Source organism: Gekko japonicus, unplaced genomic scaffold, assembly GCF_001447785.1.
Source record: "Gekko japonicus isolate JY-2015 unplaced genomic scaffold, Gekko_japonicus_V1.1 scaffold1252, whole genome shotgun sequence".
NCBI classification, from domain to species: domain Eukaryota; kingdom Metazoa; phylum Chordata; class Lepidosauria; order Squamata; family Gekkonidae; genus Gekko; species Gekko japonicus.
In genome coordinates, this window is record NW_015167576.1 from 131,215 (window position 1) to 154,962 (window position 23,748).

The 23,748-nt window shown below is 51.4% G+C and overlaps 1 protein-coding gene across 1 annotated transcript in view; it reads left to right on the plus strand.

Moving 5' to 3' along the window:
* The window catches only part of ATP6V1B1 (ATPase, H+ transporting, lysosomal 56/58kDa, V1 subunit B1), a 123,507-nt gene that overhangs the window by 34,641 nt on the left and 65,118 nt on the right, over window positions 1-23,748 (plus strand). Inside the window, exon 2 of the mRNA XM_015413870.1 lies at window positions 17,185-17,240. Coding sequence (XP_015269356.1) covers window positions 17,185-17,240 — 56 coding nt within the window. The remainder of the gene's footprint in view (window positions 1-17,184; window positions 17,241-23,748) is intronic.

The window sequence follows — 23,748 nt, forward strand, 5'->3', positions numbered from 1 at the left end:
TGTGGCCTTATGACACACTTCCGGTGATGTCAGGGGGTGTGGCATATGCTAATGAGTTATGCTAATGAGTTCCCCTAGCTCTTTTTCTACGAAACAACCCCTGACCAACTCTATACAGTCCCTGGGTGCCACCCACAGGTCCCATTGGTGGGTTTGAGCTTCCCGCCACAGTTCCCATCGGTGTTGACTAGGAGTCTCAGGATCCTAGTCTCCCATTGTTCTTTTGGAGCCAAGCTCTGGTCACAGACCACTGGCTCCTAGTGGCGGTCTGCGGACATAACACCCCTCCCACCCCGTAGTCAGAGCCCTACCTAGGTGACATAATCTTTGAGGTAGACTGGAGGCCTTCGCTCCCTCCTGGGGCGATGGGAGCACTGGCGGCTGGGACCTCCTGGATGCTTGGCCGTGGTGGTGGAGGGTCCTCTTCCGGTAGCGAGGCAGAGGCAGGTGCGCTGTGTCCCTGGCCCTGGCCCGGTGTTCTCCCTCTGTCGTTGCGCGGTCGGGCCCAGCTGGCAAGGCCTCGTCCCCCGTCTCTGGAGCCGGGGAGTCCTCAGCCGCTGGGAGCAGGTGCCGTCTCAGCTAATCCATGTGCCTCCGCAGGACCTGACCATCTTCCGTGGAGACCTCATACGACACGGGACCAGTGTTCCCTCTAAGCTGAGTTAGTGTGAGCTAGCTCACAGTTTTTTAGCCTCCGGTTCATACATTTTTGCCTTCGCTCAGGAAGGATGGGGCTCCAGAGCAAACTAACTTATGCAGTAGCCAAATCACTCGCTCACAATTTTAATGCCAGTAGCTCACAGAGTAGAATTTTTGCTCACAAATGGAGTTTTTACTGTAATTCCTGATGTAGATGGGGTCTTCTGGGGGAAACCCCCGCGGCGCCTCCCTCTGTTCAGCCAGATCTCGCGACTCCGGTGACCTGTCTGGGTGAAGTCGGTCCAGAAGGATCGCGGGCCACTGGCCCATCAGGAGTTCGGCCAGGCAGCGGCTGGTACTAAGATTAGGAGTAGTCCGTTGTGCCATTAAGAAATGGGCCAGGCGGAACTCCCAGTCCCGCTCTGTTGGTCGGCTAAGGGCTTCCTTGGCGGTACGCACCATTCGCTCTACCTGGCTGTTGGTGGCTGGGTGGAATGACGCCGACCTCACATGGCGGATCAGGTTGCTGTGCAGAAACTTCTGGAATTCCTCTGCAGTAAAGGCCATCCCGTTGTCCGAGACGATGGTGTCGGGCAATCCGTGAGTCACAAAGATCTTGCGGAGCACCCGGATTGTAACCCGGGCGGAGGTGGCGGAGACCAGACTAATCTCCAGCCACTTTGAGTAAGAATCCACTGTGACCAAGAACAGCAGTCCATGAAACGGCCCGGCAAAGTCTACGTGGAGCCTTGACCACGGTTTCTGGGTAGACTCCCAGGCTTGTGTCGGCATGCTCGTGGGGTTCAGCCGTGCGGCCTGGCATGTTTGACAGCGCTTCACCCACTCTTCTACCTCCATGTCACTTCCTGGCCACCACACGTAGCTCCTAGCCAGGGACTTCATGCGGACTATCCCTGGGTGTGCCTCATGAATGCCTGTCAGGACTCGTTGCCGGAGGGCGCTGGGGGCTACCACCTGATCCCCCCATAGTAGGCAGCCCTTGTGGGTGGACGGCTCATCCCGGTGAGCTGCAAAAGCAGTAAAGTCCAGGCCCCCTGCGGTCACAGGCCACCCCCTCAACACCCTGCCCAGAACCCGGGAGAGCACGGGGTCCCTGGCCGAGCGGCGGGCGATGTCTCTAGTGCAGAAGGGGGCATCAGGGAGGTCCTCCACCTGGAGGACGTGGTGCGCAGGGGCCAGGGCCACATCGATGGACGGCAGGGGTAGGTGGCTAAGGGTGTAGTTATATCCCGCAAGGAATATGGACCACCGGAGGACCTGCGGGGATAGGACCTGCGGTGTCCACCAGTCTGCTGCGAATAGACCCAGAAGGGGGCGGTGGTCCATGGCAATGGTGAAGGGCCGGCCATAGATTAAATCATGGAGCTTTTTGACGCCCACCACAATCACCAGGCCCTCCCAGTCTATTTGGGTGTAGTTCCGCTCCACTTCAGATAGCGTCCAGAAGTAGTATGCAATGGGCCACTCCCACCCATCCGGGAGCCGGTGGGCCAGTACGGCGTCCGCACCATAGGGAAGCGTCACAGGCCAGCACCACCAGCAGCAATTCATCAAAATGGGTCAGGACCTGGTTTGATATTAACAGCGCCTTGACCCCCTTGAAGACAGCAGCCTGGTGGGGGGCCCAAGACCACGGGGCGTGTTTGTCCAGGAGGCAGTCCAAAGGCTCCACTACTGCCACCTTGTGGGGGAGGAAGGCATGGTAGAAGTTCAAGAGCCCTAAAAATGGCTGGAGTGCTGCCTCCGTTTTGGGAGGGGGCGCTTCTACAATTGCCTTTTGTTTGTCCCTAGCGAGATGCAGGCCGTCCGCGTCAATCATGAAACCCAGGAAATCGATGGAAGGGACTCCCAGGAGACACCTCTCCCACTTCACCTTCAAACCAGCCTCCTGGAAGTGGCGGAGGACGGCGCATAGACGGGTGGCAAGCTCTTCCGGCGTGGCCATGGCAATCATCACATCATCAAAGAATGGTGTGATGCCTGAGATCCCTTTTAAGAGAGAGTCTATCAGGTTTTGAAACAATCCCGGAACTACACACACCCCAAACTGTAGTCGCTTCACAAGAAAAGCTCCCCTATGAGTCACAATTGTTTGGGCCTCGGTGGTAGCCCTGTCAACTGGGAGTTCCTGGTAACCCTGGGCAAGATCAAGTTTGCCGAAGATCTATGCCCCGGCCAGGGTAGCTAGTACGTGGCTCACTTCTGGGACCGGGTATGCGTGACCCTGGAGAGACTTACGATTACTCAACGTACACTTGTAGTCTGTGCAGATGCGGACGTCCCCGTTCGGCTTCACAGGGGTGACAATAGGGGTCTCCCATGCGGCATGGGAGACCAGTTCCATGACCCCTTGGGCCACTAAATGGTGCAGTTCTGCATCTATTTTGGGCTTCAGTGCGAATGGGACCATCCTGGCTCACATGCGGACGGGGGCTACTTGCGGGTCGAGCTGCAGCGACACGGGGGGACCCGTATATCAACCTAGTGTCCCATCAAATACGGCTGGGAATTCTTTGCAAACCTCGCTAAAGTCCAGTGGGACACAGAGCTGTATTCCCCCAATAGAGATTCCCAGCGGGGCGAACCACGCGCATTCCAACAAGCTGACTAAGTCGCCCTTGACTACTATTAAGTCCAAGTATCCATTAAAACCCCGGTATTGGACCCGGAGGAGCTGCGGTTCTCGAAGGGGACTCCGCGAACCTGACCTGCGCCATCGACAGTGGTGCAGGTGGAGACCCACACTACACCTGGTACAAGGACCACAGGTGGTATGCAGAGGGACCCTCCCGGGCACTGTCCCTTCCCAAGGTCACTGTGGCCGACGCAGGTATCTATTACTGTGCAGTGGAGACATCCGAACGGGTGCGGAACTCCTCCCTGGGCACCCTGAACGTGCTTTGTAAGTCCTGGGGCGTGGCTCCGTTGTTTGTTGGTGATGCCTGTGTTATATAAATAGATTCCCAGTCACAAAAAGAAGTCAAAGTGAGGAGGAAGGCTCACTGTGTTTTAATTGCAATCAAGACACCTGAAAACAGTTATTTCTAGGTTACTAATGAAGCTGCGGTGGCTCAAGTGAGACGCTGAACTGCAGACTGGAAGGTCGATAGTTTGGCAGTTGGAGACCCGAGTGCCGTGTGATGGAGTGAGCTCCCGTCTCTAGTTCCAGCTCCTGCCAACCTAGCAGTTCGAAAGCAAGAAATTGCAAGAAGATAAATAGGTACCACTTCGGTGGGAAGGTAACAGCGTTCCATGCACCTCAGTGTTTAGTCATGCCGGCAACATGACCACAGAAACGTCTTCGGACAGCGCTGGTTCTTCAGCTTTGAAACGAAGATGAGCACCGCAACCCTAGAGTCACATTCGACTCACTTTCGAGCAAGGGAACCTTTACCTTTATTGGACCCGGAAGCTTCCCACACCCAGGATAGGGACACAGTTTCTTTGAAAGTCCATCAAGGTGACGGACGATGGGCATAGGCGGGGGGGCCCCTTCGGACACAGTGACTTTAAGGTCGCTTCTGAAATGATGGAGGTGGTGGAGCCAGAATCCACCTCCATTGAGCAAGGGGACCCCTCTATTTTTACCCAGACCTGTATTTTAGGGGCTGAGGTCTGGCTGGGAAGTCTCAGTACCTGTGCCTCCGGTTCGCTGGCGAGGAAGTAGAGTTCTTCTTGCGCCATGTCCTCCTCGTAGTGTGCGTTCGACCGGCACTCCTGCTGGTGATGTGACGGTGGGTCATGGGACCCCCAGGAACGGCAGGCCTTGGCGATGTGGCCTTTGTGGCCACAGTTCCTGCAGAAGGCGTCCCTGAAGCGACACGATTTTCTGTCGTGTGGGTCACCGCAGCTGGCGCACTCCTGTCGGCCGGACTCCTTGGCGTGTGGGGGACGGGGTGCTGGTCCGGATTCACATCTCCATCTGGAGGGCTGTGTCCGATGTACCTCTTCCTCCTCCCGACCCCTGGGGTCCATGATCGTCCGGTGTGTGGAGGTGGCAGGGTGCGATCTCTCCCAAGCCGTGGTGGTGGCGAGAGCCAATTTCAAGGTACACTCCTCGGCCTCCAGAATCCGCCACCTGACTTCTCGTCATGGAGGCTGCAGACCAGCCTGTCACAGGGGGCCGTATCCAGATGTGCCCCGAACGTGCACTCCAAGGCGAGCCGATCGAGGTCAGCCACGTACATGGCCACCAGTTCCCTTGGTTGCTGGCTCATGGACTAGGCCACATGGCACGTGATCTCCGAGGGCCGAGGATTGAACTGGTCCTGGAGCTTCGCGATTATGTCCTTGAACGTGGACTCGGAGAGCTTGGTTGGAGCGAGTACGTTGCGGGCCAGCTCCACAGTGGCGGGGCCACAGGAACCGATGAGGAGGCCCCGCTTCTTGCCGTCATCGGTGATTCCGTAAAACTCCAAGATGGAGTTGAGTGCCTCGACCCAGGCATCCCAGTGATGCGGCTTGGTCGGGTCAAACGGAGGGACCAGTACTGATCCCGGAGCGACTGCCATCGTGCTGCGCGGTGGTGGCGGGGAAGCAGCTTGCTCGCCTTCGGTGCTCATAGGATGGAGCAGCGGCCGTCCCTGGTCTTCCTCTGGTGCCCCAGGAGCCCGGCCAGCTCAGCGGGATCCCTCCTTCGTCGCCATTGTTGTGTACTGGGTTCGATGCGTAGTGAAGACAGACGCTGAGTGATTAGCAGCTCATACTTTACTGGCACACAACAACCGACAAACGGTTGAATGACCAACTATATACAGTCCCCGGGTGCCACCTACAGGTCCCATTGGCGGGTTTGAGCTTCCCGCCACAGTTCCCATAGGTGTTGACCTATGGGATCCTAGACCCCATTGTTCTTTTGGAGCCAAGCTCTGGTCACAGACCGCTGGCGCCTAGTGGCAGTCTGCGGACATAACAATTCCCCACTCCTCCACTTGCACCTGCTGGATGACCTTCGGCAAGCCATAGTTCTGGCACAGGTGTTCTTGAAAGAGAGCAGCTTCTGTCAGAGCTCTCTCAGCCCCACCCACCTCACAGGGTGTCTGTTGTGGGGTGAGGAAGGAAAAGGAATTTGTAAGCCACTCTGAGACTCCAAGTGAAGGGTGGGGTATAAACCCAATCTCTTCTCTTTTCCTTCTTCTATCCAAATGGCACCTCTAGTGAAGTCTGGGCCAGAAGGACTTTTTATTAATATTTTATTAGTATGCAATTATTAATTCCTTTATGCCTTTATTAATTCTTGCCGTCAGCTGCTTTTAAATTGTGCTGACTGCGTCTTCCTTGCCTTTTAGCGTTGCTGTTAGGTTTAGCAGTTAGAACAAACACTCATCTCTTTACCAGTTTTTGGGGGTTTGGGGTTATTTATTCCTTCATGTTATTTATAGCCTGCCTGTCTCACTTGGACTCGACACAGAGTAGGCAGAATGAGTCAGTACAACTGGCGGAGGGGGCATTCGGTCAACAATGCGGCAGGATTAGGGTTGCAGAACCAACCGGAAGTCTAAAAACAGAACCGAAGCAAAGCAGAGGCCTTTACATGACACATTAACCTGACACATCAAATGATGCAAATATCACACAGTGGGACCCTAACTTACCGCAAGCTACACACAGTGGTACAGACCACACTCCCTAATAATTTATCGAAGTCACTCTGTGAATCATTCTGTACAGTGCCAACGCTATTGCCTGTGTAGAAAAGTTGTCACTTGTGTTACTCTGAGCCAGTTTGGTGTAGTGGCAGGGGCCATTTCCTGCAGGAGCGCACAGGAGCGGAGCTCCGGCAGTAAGGAACCCAGGGGGCAGGCACATGCAACAAGCCCCGCCCCCTGCTCCCAGCAGCCCTCAGTCGAGCCACAAGGAGCAAGAAGCAGCCAGGTAAGTTGCAGAGCCCCCCCCAATAGCTATCAATCCAAAACAGTCCAGTGGAGCCTGAGCGGTGGGTGTTGCCTTCTGACACACTTCTGGTAATGTCAGGGCATGTGGCATATGCAAATATGTTATGCTAATGAGTTATGCTAATGAGCTCCTGCACCTCTTTTTTTACGAAATGACCCCTGTGTAGTGGTTAAGTGCGCAGACTCTAATCTGGGAGAGCCGGGTTTGATTCCCCACTCCTCCACTTGCACCTGCTGGATGACCTTGGGGAAGCCGTAGTTTTGGCAGAGCTGTTCTTGGAAAAGAGCAGTTTCTGTCAAGAGCTCTCTCAGCCCCACCTATCTCACAGGGTGTCTGTTCTGAGGAGGAAGGGAAGGGAAAGGAGTTTGTAAACTGCTCTGGGGCTCCTTTTGGTAGTGAAGGGCAGGGTATAAATCCAATCTCTTCTTCTTCTTCTTCTTCTTCTTCTCTTCTTTCTGCGGACCTCGATCACAAGGTCATTATGAAACCTCGGAAAGAGATGGATCCAGAGGAGTCGGTCATGTTAGCCTGTTGCTGCAAAATAGTCAAAAGCCCAGTGGCATCTTGAAGACTAACAAACTTTCTCGTAGCATCTGACAAAGAGAGTTGTGTTGCTCGAAAGCTTGCAATACAATAAAGTTTGTTCGTCTTCAAGGTGCTACTGGACTTCGTACTATTTTGGAAGAAATGGAAATTGAAGTGAAGTCGCTCCTTGGCTGAAGGTGAGAGAAACGAGGCAGAAGTCTTTGGTTCAGCCAGCATCCCTAAGGGTTATAGACCAAGGCTCCTTCTAAGCTGCGGCGGCGTGTGAGCAAAAATCCCACTTTGTGAGCTGCTGGCATTAAAGTTGTGAGCGAGCAATTTGGCTGCTGCATAAATGAGTTTGCTCTGGAGCAATGCTCCCTCTAAGCTGCGGTGTCTTGTGAGCAAAAATTCTACTTTGTGAGCTGCTGGCATTAAAGTTGTGAGCGAGCGATTTGGCTGCTACATAAATTAGTTTCCTCTGGAGCCCTCCTTCCTGAGCGAAGACAGAACTGTGTGAGCCGGAGGCTTAAAAAACTGTGAACTGGCTCACACTCACTCAGCTTACAGGGAACACTGCTCCGGAGCCATCCTTCCTGAGCTAAGACAGAACTGTGTGAGCCGGAGGCTAAAGAAACTGTGACCTGGCTCACACGAACACAGCTTAGAGGGAGCACTGTTAGCGACCCTGACCCTAGCGGCTGTCTGGACCCGTCATTAGGCCTTGCAAAAGGGCCGAGGGGGAGTGATGCTCCAGCTGGGGAAGTGTGCACTTTACAGAGGAGCCCTGAAGCTTCTGCGCTCCCCCCCCCCCACCATTCAGAGAAGGGGAACCCACCCAACAGATGCCGGGGACGGGAGGGGGGGCGAGGGAGGGGAAGCAATTAGCGCTTTGGTGGAGTTGGGCCGCCCGTCCCCTTTGTCAGCACGGTCAATTTCCTCTGCTCCTTGCCCCCCCTGGCCCCCTCCCTCCCGCCCCACGGGAGTTAATCAGGCACAATTGTCAAGGGTTAATTCAGATGGCCAAGGATGCGAGCTGCGAATTTGGGGAGGGGGTGGTGGTGGGCGGTGTGTGCCAGCCGAGGCCAGGCTCAAAGGCCTCTGGCGCTGCTACCTCCTCCTCCTGTCCCCCGGCCGCAGTGTCTTAATTTGCGGAATCAGCAATCACGCCCAACAGCTTTTCATCCACCTCTCCCCCCTGACTCTCTTCACCTCCACCGAGAGAAGGAAAAAAACCCAGCCCACCCACTCTGCCGGGCCGAGGAAGAGTTAAAGTCCCCCCTTTTTTCCAGAACAACTCAACCCCTTAATGATCTGAATGGGTGTTTTCCGGTGGCGGGCCTGCTCGCCTCCATCCGATTTTCCACCATTCCACACACACCCCATGCACACCCTCCCTCTTTTTTGTATCGGAGGCCTCCATTATAGGGAATTCTCCTCAATAGGCGGCCGAGGCCCTTTCCCTTTGGGGAGTCCCCTCTGCAAACGCTCTGTGGTGTCATGTGAATTTGATGGTGGTATGCCGGCAAGCGCAGACGGTCTGCCCTCCCGATTTCCAGAACCACCGGGATGCTCCCGAGGAATGCTGGGCTGAAGAGGGCCGGATCCTGCAATCCTCTTCTAATGCAGTTCTGTTTGCCCCTAGAATTACTTCATCCCCTTTTGGCCCTCACTACTGGGCAACTACTGGTAGTTCAGCAGTTCGAAACCCGGGTGCCGCATGATGGAATAAGCTCCCATCTCTAGTTCCAGCTCCTGCCAACCTAGCAGTTCGAAAGCAAAAAATTGCAAGTAGATCAATAGATACCAATTCGGTGGGAAGGTGACAGCGTTCCGTGCACCTTGGTGTTTAGTCATGCCGGCCACATGACCACGGAAACGTCTTTGGACAGCGCTGGCTCTTCAGCTTCGAAACGAAGATAAGCACCACAACCCTAGAGTCGGATTCGACTGGCTTTCGAGAAAGAGAATCTTTACCTTTACCTTTTACTGGTCAAAAAGGATATTATAGCATTGGGGAAAAGTGCAGAAAAGGGCAACTAGAATGATGAAAGGGTTGGAACACTTTCCCTGTGAAGACAGGTTAGAGCGCTTGGGGCGCTTTAGCTCGGAGAAATGATGGCTGAGGGGTGACATGATTGAGGTTTACAAGATTATGCATGGGATAGAGCAGGTGGAGAAAGAAGTCCTTTTCTCCCTTTCTCACAATACAAGAACTCGTGGGCACTCCATGAAATTGCTGAGCGGTCGGGTTAGAACAGATAAAAGGAAGTCCTTCTTCACCCCAAGAGTGGTTAACACATGGAATTCACTGCCACAGGAGGTGGCGGCGGCTACAAGCATGGACAGCTTCAAGAGGAAATTAGATAAGCATATGGAGCAGAAATCCATCAGTGGCTATTAGCCACAAGGTATAGATAGATGGGGTCGCAAAGAGTCGGACTCGACTGTGCGACTGAACGACAACAAAATAGATAGGAACTCTCAGTCTGGGGCAAGGGATGCTCTGTATTCTTGGAGCTTGGGGGCTGGGCAACAGTGGGAGGGCTTCTAGTGTCCTGGCCCCACTGCTGGACCTCCTGATGGCCCCTGGTATTTTTGGCCACTGTGTGACCCAGATTGTTGGACTGGATGGGCCATTGGCTTGATCCAACATTGGCTTCTCTTACGTTCTTATAGGAAGTCTTTGTCTGGGGCAAGGGATGCTCCGTATTCTTGGAGCTTGGGGGGCGGGCAACAGTGGGAGGGCTTCTAGTGTCCTTGCCTCACTGCTGGACCTCCTGATGGCACCTGGTCTTTTTGGCCACTGTGTGACACAAGAGTATTGGACTAGATGGGCCATTGGCCTGATCCAACATTGGCTTCTCTTATGTTCTTACTGGTCCTTCCCAGTTTGTTGTAGTGATTAAGAGCACGGACTCTAATCTGGGAGAGCTGGGTTTGATTCCCCACTCCTCCACATGCAGCTGGCGGTGTGACTTTGAGTCAGTCACAAGTTCTCTCAGAGCTGTTCTCTCAAGGGCAGTTTCTAGGGAGAGCTCTCTCAGCCCCACCTACCTCACAGGGTGTCTGTTGTGGGGAGGGGAAGGGAGAGGAGCTTGTAAGCCACTCCGAGACTCCTTCCGGTAGTGAAGGGCAGGGTATAAACCCAATCTCTTCTTCTTCTTCTTTGATGAACTCAGTGGCACAGTCAGTCGGAAAGAATACGTGCTAAAGCAAACCTGTCGTTTCTCTGCACTTGCATGCTGTTCAAAAAACATCCTGTGCTAAGCAATGTGAAGAGACTCAGACATGGGGTTGCCAGTCTCCAGCTAAGGGCTGGAGATCTCCCGGGAATTCGAGGTGATCTCCAGACGACAGAGATCAGTTCCCCTGGAGAAAATGGCTGCTGTGGAGGGTGCATAGCAACTCTGCTGAGAAGGGATGCTCAGGGAAGGAGGCCCTTGTTGGGTGATAGTGAGATATTGAAAAAAAATGGTATTTAGCAGAGATAAGATGGTCCAGCAGAGCCAGAGTAAAATAATTCAGACTGAGAGTCCATGTGTGATTAAAATATAAAGTTTTTACTAAAGTCTAGCATAGGGAAGGGTAACTGGGATGAAAATAACAACAGAGCATAATCGGCAACATCCTTACTCTACAAAGACAAAACTAGAAGAGAGAGAGTATGGCTGCTCTTCTTGTTCTTCAGAACACCAAACAAAGACGGGAAGAGAAGCCATAAAATCAGGGCTATTTTTGGGCCGGAACGCACAGGAACGGATTTCCGGCTGGCTCCCATGCTGTCCACACCCAGCAGGAACTCATTAGCATAATAGGCCACACCCAACAGCAGAAACTCATTAGGATTGGCTACAATTAGGGGTGTGTGGCCTAACATGCAAAAACCCTTGGGTTTTGACAACAAACAAGGTAAAGAGAATAAGAAGCAATAGGTGGGTGCGGCTGGATGACCCCACTTCTGGTAACATGGGGGTGTAGCCTACTATGCAAATGAGCTGTGCTTTCAGGGTGTGGCCTAATATGCTAATGAGTTCCTGCTGTTGGGTATGGCCTATTATGCTAATGAGTTCCTGCTGGGCTTTTTCTACAAAAAAAGCCCCACATAAAATGCTAATACACCTTGACACTTTAGTCCCAATCAAATTCCCAGATCAGGGAGAAAATTCCCGGGCTTCCTACATCTAAAGAACATTGGTTACATGAGAAACATGTGACTTCCTGTGAGTAACATAAACAAACATTTAACCCCAGACATACTGAGTGTTTTCAACTTGTAATACCCAACAGCCCAGCCCTTTATAAAGGATGGGACCCATTGGCCCGCCAAGCTTTCCCCAGGAGCGTTTGAGCCGGAACAGCCCCGTTTTGTGGGGGGGAGGTCTGCTTAGAACACCCTCCGACAGGCATCCCTGACACTGCCCCCAAAGCGTTGAGCAAGGAGATAGCTAAGCGGGTAACCAGGAGCCTTGATGGGCACAAGGCCCCGGGGCAAAGTTCAGTGGCCCAAATTGCGGATACGTTTCAGAGCATCCCCTGGACTGAAATTAATGTCCACTTCGGCTTCTACCGGAAAGAGCTTTTGTTAGGAGGTTGCACTTCCTGAATGGCTGGCCCTGGACCACGGCAAGGCAGTGCAGGATGGGCCAAGGGCCTGATTCAGTGTAAGGCAGCTTCGGGTGTGTTTGATTATACGCGTGGGTGGGTGTGGAATTTAAACAGATTAGAGAGCCAGTGTGGTGCAGTGGTTAAGAGTGCAGACTCTAATCTGGGAGAACCGGGTTGGATTCCCCACTCCTCCACTTGCACCTGCTGGATGACCTTGGGCAAGCCATAGTTCCGATAAGAGCTGTTCTTGAAAAAGAGCCGTTTCTGTCAAGAGCTCTCTCAGTCCCGCCTACCTCACAGGGTGCCTGTTGTGGGGAGGGGAAGGGGAAGGAGTTTGTAAGACGCTCTGAGACTTCCTTGGGTAGTGAAGGGCGGGGTATAAATCCAATCTCTTCTTCTTCTTCTTTTACCTCACCGGGTGTATCTGTTGTGGGGAGGGGAAGGGAAAGGAGACCGTAAGCCACTCTGAGACTCCTTTGGGTAGTGAAGGGGGGGGTATAAATCCAATCTCTTCTTCTTCTTCTTTTACCTCACAGGGGGGCTGTTGTGGGGAGGGGGAGGGAAAGGAGATTGTAAGTCGCTTTGAGACTCCTTCGGGTAGTGAAGGGTGGGGTATAAATCCAATGTCGTCGTCCCCCCCTCCCCCTCCCCCTCCTCCTCTTCTTCTTCATGACAGGAGATTCAGGTGGGTCGCCATGTTGGTCTAGCAATTGGTCAGTCTTTTCACAGAGGGAGGACACAGTGTGCAGGCCAGAGTTTTTCACAGCGATGGCAAGACTTCTTTGCCATATCCAATAGGGAATGACCGAAGAAAGGCCTTGGTGAGTTCGGAGAATCTAAGCCCCATGAGGAAGTTCCCTATGGTTTGAATTTTAGCCCCATGACTACAGTTCAAAACAACTGACTCACGGAGGACAAAGTGTTTTTACATCCAACGGGACAGCCCCGGCTCGCCCAGCCTGGTCAGATCTTGGAAGCCAAGCAGGGTCGGCCCAGGTTGGAACTTGGATGGGAGACCATCAAGGAAGTCCGCGATCGCTGCACGGAGGCACCTATGAACATCCCCGGCCGTGATATTGCATCTTGGCTGCTCTTAAGTGTTATAAATATTCTATTGCAATCCAGTTCAGAGAACAGGAACATCAGCTTGAATGCCCCCGAACCAACCTCAGTGTGAAAGTTTTCTGGGCCAGCCTCCAAGAGGAAAGCTTTCCCTGGATGTATATCTATGTATCTATCTCAACTTCAAAGCCGGCTTTAGGTAATCTTTTAGGGCTCGGGTTACAGGGAGATGAGATGAGATGCAAACAGAAGCACCCAGCAGAAGAGGGAGAGTTGCGGCTCAGGGGTGGGGGGAGGGCAGATTGACAATTGAGATCCAAAATTAATAATTGCTGCTAAAGAAGTAGGAGAAAGGGCTCCGCGATAAGCATAGGCCTCAGTCTTTAAAACCTGTGTAGCGGAATAAATGTTCTGGCTTCAGCTGATTAGAACGAGCCCTCGGCCAAATAGAATACCATAGAGTCCAGCCTCCGAAGCAGCCATTTTCTCCGGGGGAACTGATCTCGGTCGTCTGGCAATCGGTTGTAATACTGGGGCATCTCCAGGCCTCACCTGGAGGTTGGCAACTTCACTACTGGTTCATCTGGAGCAAGGCTCTGAAATGTTTATGAAGAAATGGATACAGCCGAGAAGGGAGATGGGGAAAATGCTTGGATCTGTCCACTGCTCTGCCATCTTGGCACCCGGGGCCAACTGGAGATTGTTGGCATAAGAACATCAGAAGAACCCTGCTGGATCAGACCAGTGAGGGTCCATCTAGTCCAGCATCTTTTTCTCACACAGTGGTCAACCAGTTTCTCTGGAGGGTCAACAACAGGGCATAGAGGCCCTGTTTCGTGAAACATCGTGAAACCTTCATAACAACACCAGAAGAGCCCTGTTGGATCAGACCAGTGAGGGTCCATTTAGTCCAGCATCCTGTCTCACACAGTGGCCAACCAGTTCCTCTGGAGGACCAACAACACGGCAGAGAGGCTGAGGCCTTCCCCTAAGAAGAGCATTAGAAGAGCCCTGCTGGATCAGACCAGCAAGGGTCCATCTAGTCCAGCATCTTGTCTCATTCAGTGGCCAACTGGTTCCCCTGGAAAGCCAACAACAGGGGATAGAGGCCGAGGCCTTCCCCTGATGTTGATTCTTGGCACTGGGATTCAGAACCTTACTGTCGCTGGACATGGAGGTTCCATGGCTAGTAGCCACTGATAGACCTCTCCTCCATAAATCTATCTGTGCCTGTGGCCATCACAACATCCTCTGACAACGAATTCCACATCGTGAAACCAAGCCATTCCCCTAGTGCACCTGCATGCAGCCGCACTGTAACCATAGTTTCGTTCTCTCTGAAATTCGTATGTCTGGACATAGTGGTGTTTTGTTTTTTTTAATTGTACTTAATATGACCGCAGAAGAAAATTTAGCTGCACAATTAAATGCAGCGTCCTCTGCCACTAAGATTTGCTAGCACAAGGGGCGGTGAGAGCCACTAATTTATATCACACTTTGGTTTTGAAAAGATTAAACCAATTTATGGTGATCTGTTAGTGTCTATAAAGCAAATGACATGTCCATGTACAGAGGCAGTCTACCTTGGAATAAAAACTGCAGGGCAATAGGGGAGGGCTGTTGCTAGTTTGGTGTGGAGAGCCAGTTTGGTGTAGTGGTTAGGTGCGTGGACTCTAATCTGGGAGAACCGGGTTTGATTCCCCACTCCTCCACTTGCAGCTGCTGGAAGACCTTGGGCAAGCCATAGTTCTGTCAGAGCTGTCCTTGAAAAAGAGCAGTTACTGTCAGAGCTCTCTGAGCCCCGCCTACCTCACAGGGGTATCTGTTGTGGGGAGGAGAAGGGAAAGGAGTTTTTAAGCCGCTCTGAGACTCTCCTCTGGGTAGTGAAGGGCGGGGTATAAATCCAATCTCCTCCTCCTCCTCCTCCTCCTCCTCCTCCTCTTCTTCTTCTTCTACATTTTTAACCTCTTTCTTCCCAGTCCTGTGATGCTTACAAACCGCAGGGCCAGCATAACACCCGGGAAAGCACCATGCAGAAAGGGCTCCCCACCCTACGCCATTGCACGCCGATTACTATGGTGGAACGAAAGCCGTGACATTTGGAAATGTGCTAAACTAACCTTTCACCCAGTCACTCCGCTGTCACAGTGAATGATGTCACCGAGCCTCTCTGTGCAGCTGGAAGATTGTGAGTGTGTGTGTATGGGGGGGCATGCGCAGGTGGGGGCATGCGCAGAAGATTAATTCCATGTTAATGACAGCTCGGGCAATGTGGCCAATCAGTCTGTGTGAGGAGCACATGGGAATAGCGACGCGCCTGGCACAGCCCGACATGTACATTGCCTGTGCCTCTGCAAAACATGGAGGTTGCTGTTTTTATAAACACACCCGGTTTTTCAAACCGAGAAAGATTCCCAACAAGGACCATCGTCCGTTTATGAGACACAAACACGCACACACACCCCGGCCGGGGCCTCCCCCGCTGCCGGCGCCCTCTGTCCGCTCCCAGCAGGGGCAGGCCTGGCCCCGGATCGCAGATGTGTGAGCTCAACCGGGCCTGCTGGGGAGGTTGTGACCCTTACAGATATGGTGGCTGTTTCTGTCAGGCCCAATGGAGTTGGCGCGGCAAGATGTGGGCCGCTGTTGGGGAGGGGCGGGAGGCTGGAGGGTCGTCGCTGGCTCAGGTGCGCCTCTCCTGGAACACCAGAAGAAATTCAGGGATGCAGCTGCTGGGATTTTTCGAAATGTTGTTTCTTTGGAGAGCCAAGAGAGAAGCGGGGGGGGGGGGGGCTAATGCTCAGGCCGGAAGACAAGGCCTGCCGTCCCTGAAAGCCCCAGCAAAGGGCTGGGTTTCTCTTTCTTCCTAGTGCTTTTTGAATCCCATAAAACATCGTACGGAGCTGGAGAAACAGACTCGGTCGATCAAGGCATCGGCAATTTGCAGAAATGGAAGAGAAACCGTTTTGGGGAAATAGGCCCTTGCGTGCTGAACAACAGAATGTATACATTTCCTGAGTGCTTCTATAGAGATATAAATATGCTTTTGTTCTCTTTTAGCCTGGAGAGGAGATGACTGAGAGGTAATAGGATAATGGCCAACCAGTTCCTCTGGAGGGCCAACAAGAGGGCAGAGAGGCCAAGGCAGGCCTTTAGCTACAGTGGGGCATTTCGGGGCTAGGCCCCCTGACTTGCTGGCAAGGCCCCCTGACTTCCCAGCTAGACCAGGGCGTCACGGCCTTCTCCCCTGGATTGAATTGATTAGCCAGTGCCCCCTAAGAAATTTAAATGCCCCCTGACTTAAAAAATCCTGGCCACAGGCCTGGGCCAAGGCCTTCCCCTGATGTTGCCTCCCGGCTCTAGGATTCAGAGAATTAGTGCCTCTGGATGTGGAGGTTCCCCTCAGTCACCATGGCTAGTAGCCACTGATAGACTTATCCTCCATGAATCTATCTGGTCCCCTTTTCAAGCCGTTCATTCCTGTGGCCATCACCACATCCTCTGGCAACAAATTCCACGTTTTCATCACTCTCTGTGTAAAGTAGTATTTCCTTTTGTCCGTCCGGAACCTACTGCCCATCCGCTTCGTTGGATGTCCTCGAGTTCTCGTATATTGGGAGAGGGAGAAAAATGTCTCTTTCTCAACTCTCTCCACCCCATGCATAATTTTATCAATCTCTATCATGCCCCCGCCCCTTAGGCATCTCTTTTCTAAATGTAAAATTCCCAGGGACTCTTCAGCCTTTCCTCCTAGGGAAGGGGCTCCAACCTCGTCTTGCTTGCCTCCCTCTGTACTTTGTCCAGCTCTTCGACGCCCTTTTGGAGATACAGTGACCTGTCCCCTTTTGCAAAAGTTCTCAGGTGCCTGCAAGACGCCTACTGTCAGAATTACACATAACTCCACTCCCTGACATTTTGTGGTTGGCTCCACCTCCAGTGGCAGCCATTTTGTTGTCTCCCTGTCACCCCGTGGAAGAATTTCAAAGCTGTTTGCAGGCTGGAAAAGGTGGGGGACCCTTGTCATAAAACATTGCAGAGAGGAGGTCTTCTCCATGAATTGGTCCAACTCATGCCCGATGCTCCTTCTAAGCTGTGGAGTCTTGTCAGCAAAAATTCTACTTTGCGAGCTACTGGCATTAAAGTTGTGAGTGAGCGATTTGGCTCCTGCATGAATTCATTTGCTCTGGGGCCATCTTTCCTGAGCTAAGACAAAAATGTGTGAGCTGGAGGCTAAAAACTCAGCTTAGAGGGAACACTGCTCACATCCTGTGGGTCTTGCTAGTATAAGCACACTTCTTCTTGTGAAAACTCTTCCAACACGGTAGGCCTGACCCAGACACACCCTACTCCTTGATCGCTTCTCCTCCGGCAATTTCCTTTCAGCTGTCTTTTTTCTCAGGGACACCCAATAATTTCCCCCTTTTCTTCTTCCTTCCGCAGCCTACAAGACTGTGTGTGGTGTGAACGGGCCGCTGGTGGTACTGGACAATGTGAAGGTACGGGTCAATTTTTTTTAAAAAAAATGAAATTTGGCATTGCGAAGGTTGGTTACAGCAAAATGAAAATCAATCCATCAAGGAAGCCTCCATAATAATTATTGTCTGCTGTCAGCCAAGTCACAACCAATTCATGGCAATTCATATGAGGTTTTCAAGGCAATAGACCATCAGAGGTAGTTTGCCCTTGCCTGCCTCTGTGTAGCAACCCTGGATTTCCTTGCTGGTCTCCCATCCAAGTACTAAGTGTACCCAAAAAAAAATTCAGCCCAATTCCGTTCGGCCGAATCAGGCTGAATTTGATTTGGCTGGCCGAATGACCCCCGAATGCCACTTTCGGCAATTAAATGCTTCCCCATGCTTTCCCTGGGTCCGGGACCGCTTTTCGGGCAGCGGCTGAAATGCCACCGAATTTCGGCGGCGGCTTTCGGCCACAGACCGAATCACATTAGAGAATCTGATTCGGCCCACGGCTGCCCAAAGGGGGGCCTAATGGGCCATTTTCGGGGGTGCATTCGATTCGGATGCACATCCCTACTTAGCTTTTGAGATCTGATGAGATCGGGCAAGACTGGGCAGGTCTAGGCAAGAGCCTTCAGAGGTGGTTTGCCATTGCCTGCCTCTGCGTGGCAACCGTGGACTTCCTTGGTGGTCTCCCACCCGAGTACTCACCGAGACTGACTCTGCTTAGCAGCCAAGATCTGATGAGACCTAAACTGGGCAGCCAGTCTGCTGGAAGCATCAATACTAGACTCTTAATAAATACTGTCAGTCCAAGGGGGGCTTCAAACTCCAAATTTAAAATTTTATTACTGGGCTTCAGTTTTAACGCAACTAATACAACTTTATAACCCTTCATCATCTGAAGAATGGGTACAAATAGAAGGTGCATAATCAGCTCCCTTTCCACTTAGGGGAACTATATGGTCTTCGCCCAATAAAAGGTCTCTTTCTGTAGCGGCCAATAGCATTTTAGCTAATACTCTTATGATATGGGATAAACTCAAGAAGAAATTGGCTCCTTCTCCTTCACCCATAGCAAGCGTTTTAAACTATAATTGGTTTCCTCCAGGTTATAACCTCCTTAATTTTAATAAGTGGATAGAATCAGTATTGGACTCTTATAACTCCTGGCTTTTCCAGGGTAAGTTACTGACAAAACAAGAAATAGGTAAGAAAAACAAAACAACAATCAAATATGGTTTCAATTTTTTCAATTAAGAGAGGTAATGACATTGTATTCCAAACATCTAAAGGACTGTAGGCAACTTACAGAATTTGAAGATTTGCTCCAAAAACCCTTACAGACATCAAAGGGTCTTCTTTCAAGAATATATAAAACAAGAGGCGGAACCCGCGACACTCGCGGGGGGGGGCGTATTCCCCACAGCTCCCAGCCTGCAGAAGCAGGCAGCAGGTGAGCCCAGCCTTCACCCTCCGCACCTCCCCCCCAGTGGTGGCGGCCTTATGATATGGGATAAACTCAAGAAGAAATTGGCTCCTTCTCCTTCACCCATAGCAAGCGTTTTAAACTATAATTGGTTTCCTCCAGGTTATAACCTCCTTAATTTTAATAAGTGGATAGAATCAGTATTGGACTCTTATAACTCCTGGCTTTTCCAGGGTAAGTTACTGACAAAACAAGAAATAGGTAAGAAAAACAAAACAACAATCAAATATGGTTTCAATTTTTTCAATTAAGAGAGGTAATGACATTGTATTCCAAACATCTAAAGGACTGTAGGCAACTTACAGAATTTGAAGATTTGCTCCAAAAACCCTTACAGACATCAAAGGGTCTTCTTTCAAGAATATATAAAACAAGAGGCGGAACCCGCGACACTCGCGGGGGGGGGCGTATTCCCCACAGCTCCCAGCCTGCAGAAGCAGGCAGCAGGTGAGCCCAGCCTTCACCCTCCGCACCTCCCCCCCAGTGGTGGCGGCAAGGCTGGCCCACCCACCAAGCTCTCTCCCTCCCCAGCAGCAGTGACGGCGGCGAGGCCGGCCCACCAAGCTTTTTCCTTCCCCCCTCCCTTCCCGCCGGCGGCAGCGAGGCTGGCCCACCAAGCTTCTCTCCCCAGCAGCGGTGGTGAGGCCGGCCCGCTAAGCCTTCTCCCACTCCCCATCTCCTGTGGTGGCGGCGGTGGCAGTGAAGCCTTCTCAGAGCATTCCCTGCACATGTGCAGAGAATGCTCCTTTACTTTTGGGGGGATTTAAGTATCCCCCCCTATAGTTTTCAACAATTTTTAGATTTTTCTGCACATCTGGGGATTGCCCCAAGTGTGCAGGAGAATCTCCCTGCCCCCCCAGGTGCCCCCGATGTGCGGATTTAGATATCCGCACGCGGGAGGCACCTTGGCTATTAGATATATAGATGATATTGAATTCTCATATCCCTTCATATACACAAATGTAGACTAAAGAGATCCCTAATAATTTGTCCGATGAGGACTGGGACGGTATTTGGAACTCCCCCTCTTATAAATCTCCAGTACACTCTATTCGGATGCAATATTACAAATTAATACCGAATTGTTACCTTTGTCCTTCTAAAATAGAAGAAGAAGAGGAGGAGGAGGAGGAGGTGCAGGTTGGATTTATACCGCACCCTTCACTACCCAAATGTGTCTCAGAGCGGCTTACAAACTCCTTTCCCTTCTCCTCCCCACAATAGACACCCTGGGAGGTGGGTGGGGCTGAGAGAGCTCTGATAGAAACTGCTCTTTTTCAAGAACAGCTCTTATCAGAACTATGGCTTGCCCAAGGTCATCCAGCCAGGTGCAAGTGGAAGAGTGGGGAATCAAACCCGGTTCTCCCAGATTAGAGTCCGCGCACTTAGCCACGACACCAAACTGGCTCATCAAACTGGCTCAACCACTACACCAAACTAGGTAAAATTAAATCTGGCCTTAGCTGCGGTGGCTCAAGTGGTTAAGACGCTGAACTGCAGGCTGTGGAAGGTCAGTGGTTAAGCAGTTCGAGCACCGGGTGCCGCCTGATCATGCCGGCCACATGACCATGGAAACGTCTTCGGACAGTGCTGGCTCTTCGGCTTTGAAACGGAGATGAGCACCACAACCCTAGAGTCGGATTCGACTGGCTTTCGAGCAAGGGAACCTTTACCTTTTTTTAGTCCTCTGTGCTGGAAACACTGTGGACAGATAGGTTCTCCAAAACATCTTTGGTGGACATGTCCCAAAATTAAGTTATTTTGGACTCAGGTGTTAGAATATATATATAGAATAACTAATTTTAAGCCTCCACAATCAATACAATTGTGTTTATTTGATATATGGAGAGATATAAACATACTAAAGCATATTAAGTTGCTTGTTTCTAAATTGCTAGCGGCGGGCCGTTTAGTTATTGCATCAGGTTGGAAAGATCCTAGAGGCCCTACAATAGAAAAATGGCAAGGGAAAATTTGGGAAATTTGTTTAATGGATAAAATTGTACATAATCCATTTTTGTGGCATCTCTTAATTCTGCAGACAAGAAGTCGTTTGAGGGAGTCTGGTCTCCTGTAGTGGATTATTTGAGTGTAAATAAATTTTTACCCAGAAATAATGAATATAGATTGTGGCTTATGCTGTAAAATTTTGACTGTCAATCTTATTCAGGTCATAAAGTTACTTATACCCTTGGTATTATACTGGTTATATTTATATCGTGCTGGGTTGTGCCTGTGATATGTTTTATGTGTTCTTTCTGTCTTGACTATGTTTTAGGAAATTTTAGTCAATTTTTGGTAGTGTTTTTGAGAGTACATATTTTAGTATTTTGTACTGTGCTATAAAGTACTAATTCCAAGGATTCACTATCGTTTCTTAAACGTTTAATAAAAATAATTAAGAAAAATAAATAAATACTGTCAGTCCAAATTTGCAGAAAATAATACATTATGGAGATTATGTGCCTATTTAGTTAGTATTAGGAATAATTTGAACCAGAGTTCTACAAAAGCATCTGCAAGGTAGAAGATAACCAGGTAACTTTGGGTTTCCAGGAGGTAAGCAGGTAAGGTGGAGTTTATTTATTTATTTATTTATTAGATTTTTATCCCACCCTCCCAGGTCTGGGGAGGGGAGCCCACCCTCCAAAAAAAGGCCATTTTCTCCAGGGGGTCCGATCTCTGTTACCTGGAGATCAGTTGTAATACTGAGAGATACTCAGACCCCACCTGGAGGCTGGCAACCACATGTGTTGCTGGCCAGGTTTCCTGTGGATTCTCTCACGCCCAATGGTACGTGGAGCCAGGGGTCATTTCGTAGAAAAAGAGGTTCAGGAGCTTATTAGCATAACTCATTAACATAACTCGTTTGCATACGCCACACCCCCTGACGTCACCGGAAGTGTGTCAGAAGGCAACAGCCACCGCTCAGGCTCCACTGGACTCTTTTGGATTGCTAGCTATTGGGGGGGGGGACGTGCAGATCTGTCCTCACAGTGGAGGGAGAGCTTGTACCTGAATAAAACTTGGTCTTAAAGGTGCCACTGGACTGTTTTGGGCCGGGGGGCGGGGGGGGCTCTGCAGCTTACCTGGCTGCTTCTTGCTCTGACTGAGGGCTGCTGGGAGCAGGCGGTGGGGCTTGTTGCATGTGCCCGCCCCCCTGGGCTCTTTACTGCCGGAGCTCCACTGCTGTGCACTCCTGCAGGAAATGACCCCTGCGTGGAGTCATTGCTTCTGGGAGCTTTGCAGCGATCCATTCCGACCATTTGGCTACAGTCCCTGAGTGCTCACAGGAGTGGGCTGGGCCTCAAGTCAAGCTGGACATTGATGCGCCTGTCTGTCATGCAGCTGTTAAAGGCTCAGGAGGGGTGCAGTGCTAGCTCACCTCCTCGTGGCGCACCCTGGATAATGTGGCTAAAGAGCTAGAACTTCTGGCTGCCAGACAATCGTAGGATCTCTTGGCTACACTACAGACATGGGAACAATCAACCAATCAAACAGTCCTTCTCAGGAGTACTTGACAAGGGGTACAGGAAAATGCATCCGATTCTGCGTACTCGTTGTGTCAGCTTGGTGACGTACCTTATATTATTATTGTATGCTTCCTGTGTGTAACTGCCATACGATAGATAAATACATAAATAAAGTCTCAGGAGCTCTGCTAGGGTCAGGTAGCTTTCCAGTCTTCTTTCACGAGAGAGAGAGAGAGAGAGAGTGGGAGAGAGACACTCTCACGAGAGAGAGAGAGAGAGAGAGAGAGAGAGAGAGAGAGAGAGAGAGAGATTACCCAGGTTGGGGGGGGATCTCTGCTCACCTCTTGGATTTCAATATAGGTAGACCAAGCTGTATTGGCTTCAAAGACTGACCTCTAGTGGCCAAACATATCCTCGGTGGCGGGGGGGGGGGGGGGGGGCCAGAAAAAAAAATTGTTCCTTGAGTGGAGGCAGCAATTTTTGGAGCAACAATAACCAAAGTGGACTTTGGGGTGATCGACCTAAGAATCTACCGTCCTGTAGAAGCAGGAATCAGAAAGTTCGGGGAAGCCACTCTGTTCATTAGATTCAAATACCCGACCAAGGCAGGGCGTAATTCAAATCGGGTGTGATGGGTACCTGCCAATCCAGCAACCTTTGACTGCCATATTTTAATAGTGCTTGTTTTGTAAAGAGCTCCGTGGCTTGAAACTTCTTTTCTTTTTATTCCTGGAGCATCTCCCTTGCGCCTCCGAGAGCCATCCAGCTGTTATTATTTATTTATTTATTTAATTCCATTTATACCCCGCCCTCCCCGCGTGCGGGCTCAGGGCGGCTCACAACCATAGGGCACTGCACAACCCTATCCATTCAAGGGGAGGTTACTGTGGCCCCCTGATATTGTTAGCCACTTAACCTCCGGTGGTGCTGTAGGAATGGTCCTCGTTGGTGGTAGTGGTAGCGGCGGCGGCTCCTATTCGAAAGCCTGGCGGAAGAGCTCCGTCTTACAGGCCCTGCGGAACTGCATCAGGTCCCGCAGGGCCCTGATCTCTTCCGGGAGCTCATTCCACCAGATAGGAGCCGCCACCGAGAAGGACCTGGCCCTAGTGGCCGCAAGCCTGGCCTCTCTCGGGCCTGGGATCGTAAGGCGATATAGCGACCCCGACCGAAGTGCTCTTTGGGGTCTATGTGGGGCAAGGCGGTCCCTCAGGTATGCTGGACCCTGGCCATGTAGGGCTTTAAAGGTAACGACCAGCACTTTGAAGCGAATCCGGTATGCTATAGGCAGCCAGTGCAGCACTTTGAGCACAGGCTGGATGTGATCCCATTTCGAGACACCAGCAACCAGCCTGGCCGCCGCATTCTGCACTAGCTGCAGCCTCCGAATCAGCGACAAAGGCAGCCCCATGTAGAGAGCGTTGCAGTAGTTTAGCCTTGAGGTGACCGTCGCGTGGATCACTGTGGCTAGGTCTTCAGCACTAGCTGCAGCCTCCGAATCAGCGACAAAGGCAGCCCCATGTAGAGAGCGTTGCAGTAGTCTAGCCTTGAGGTGACCGTCGCATGGATCACTGTGGCTAGGTCTTCG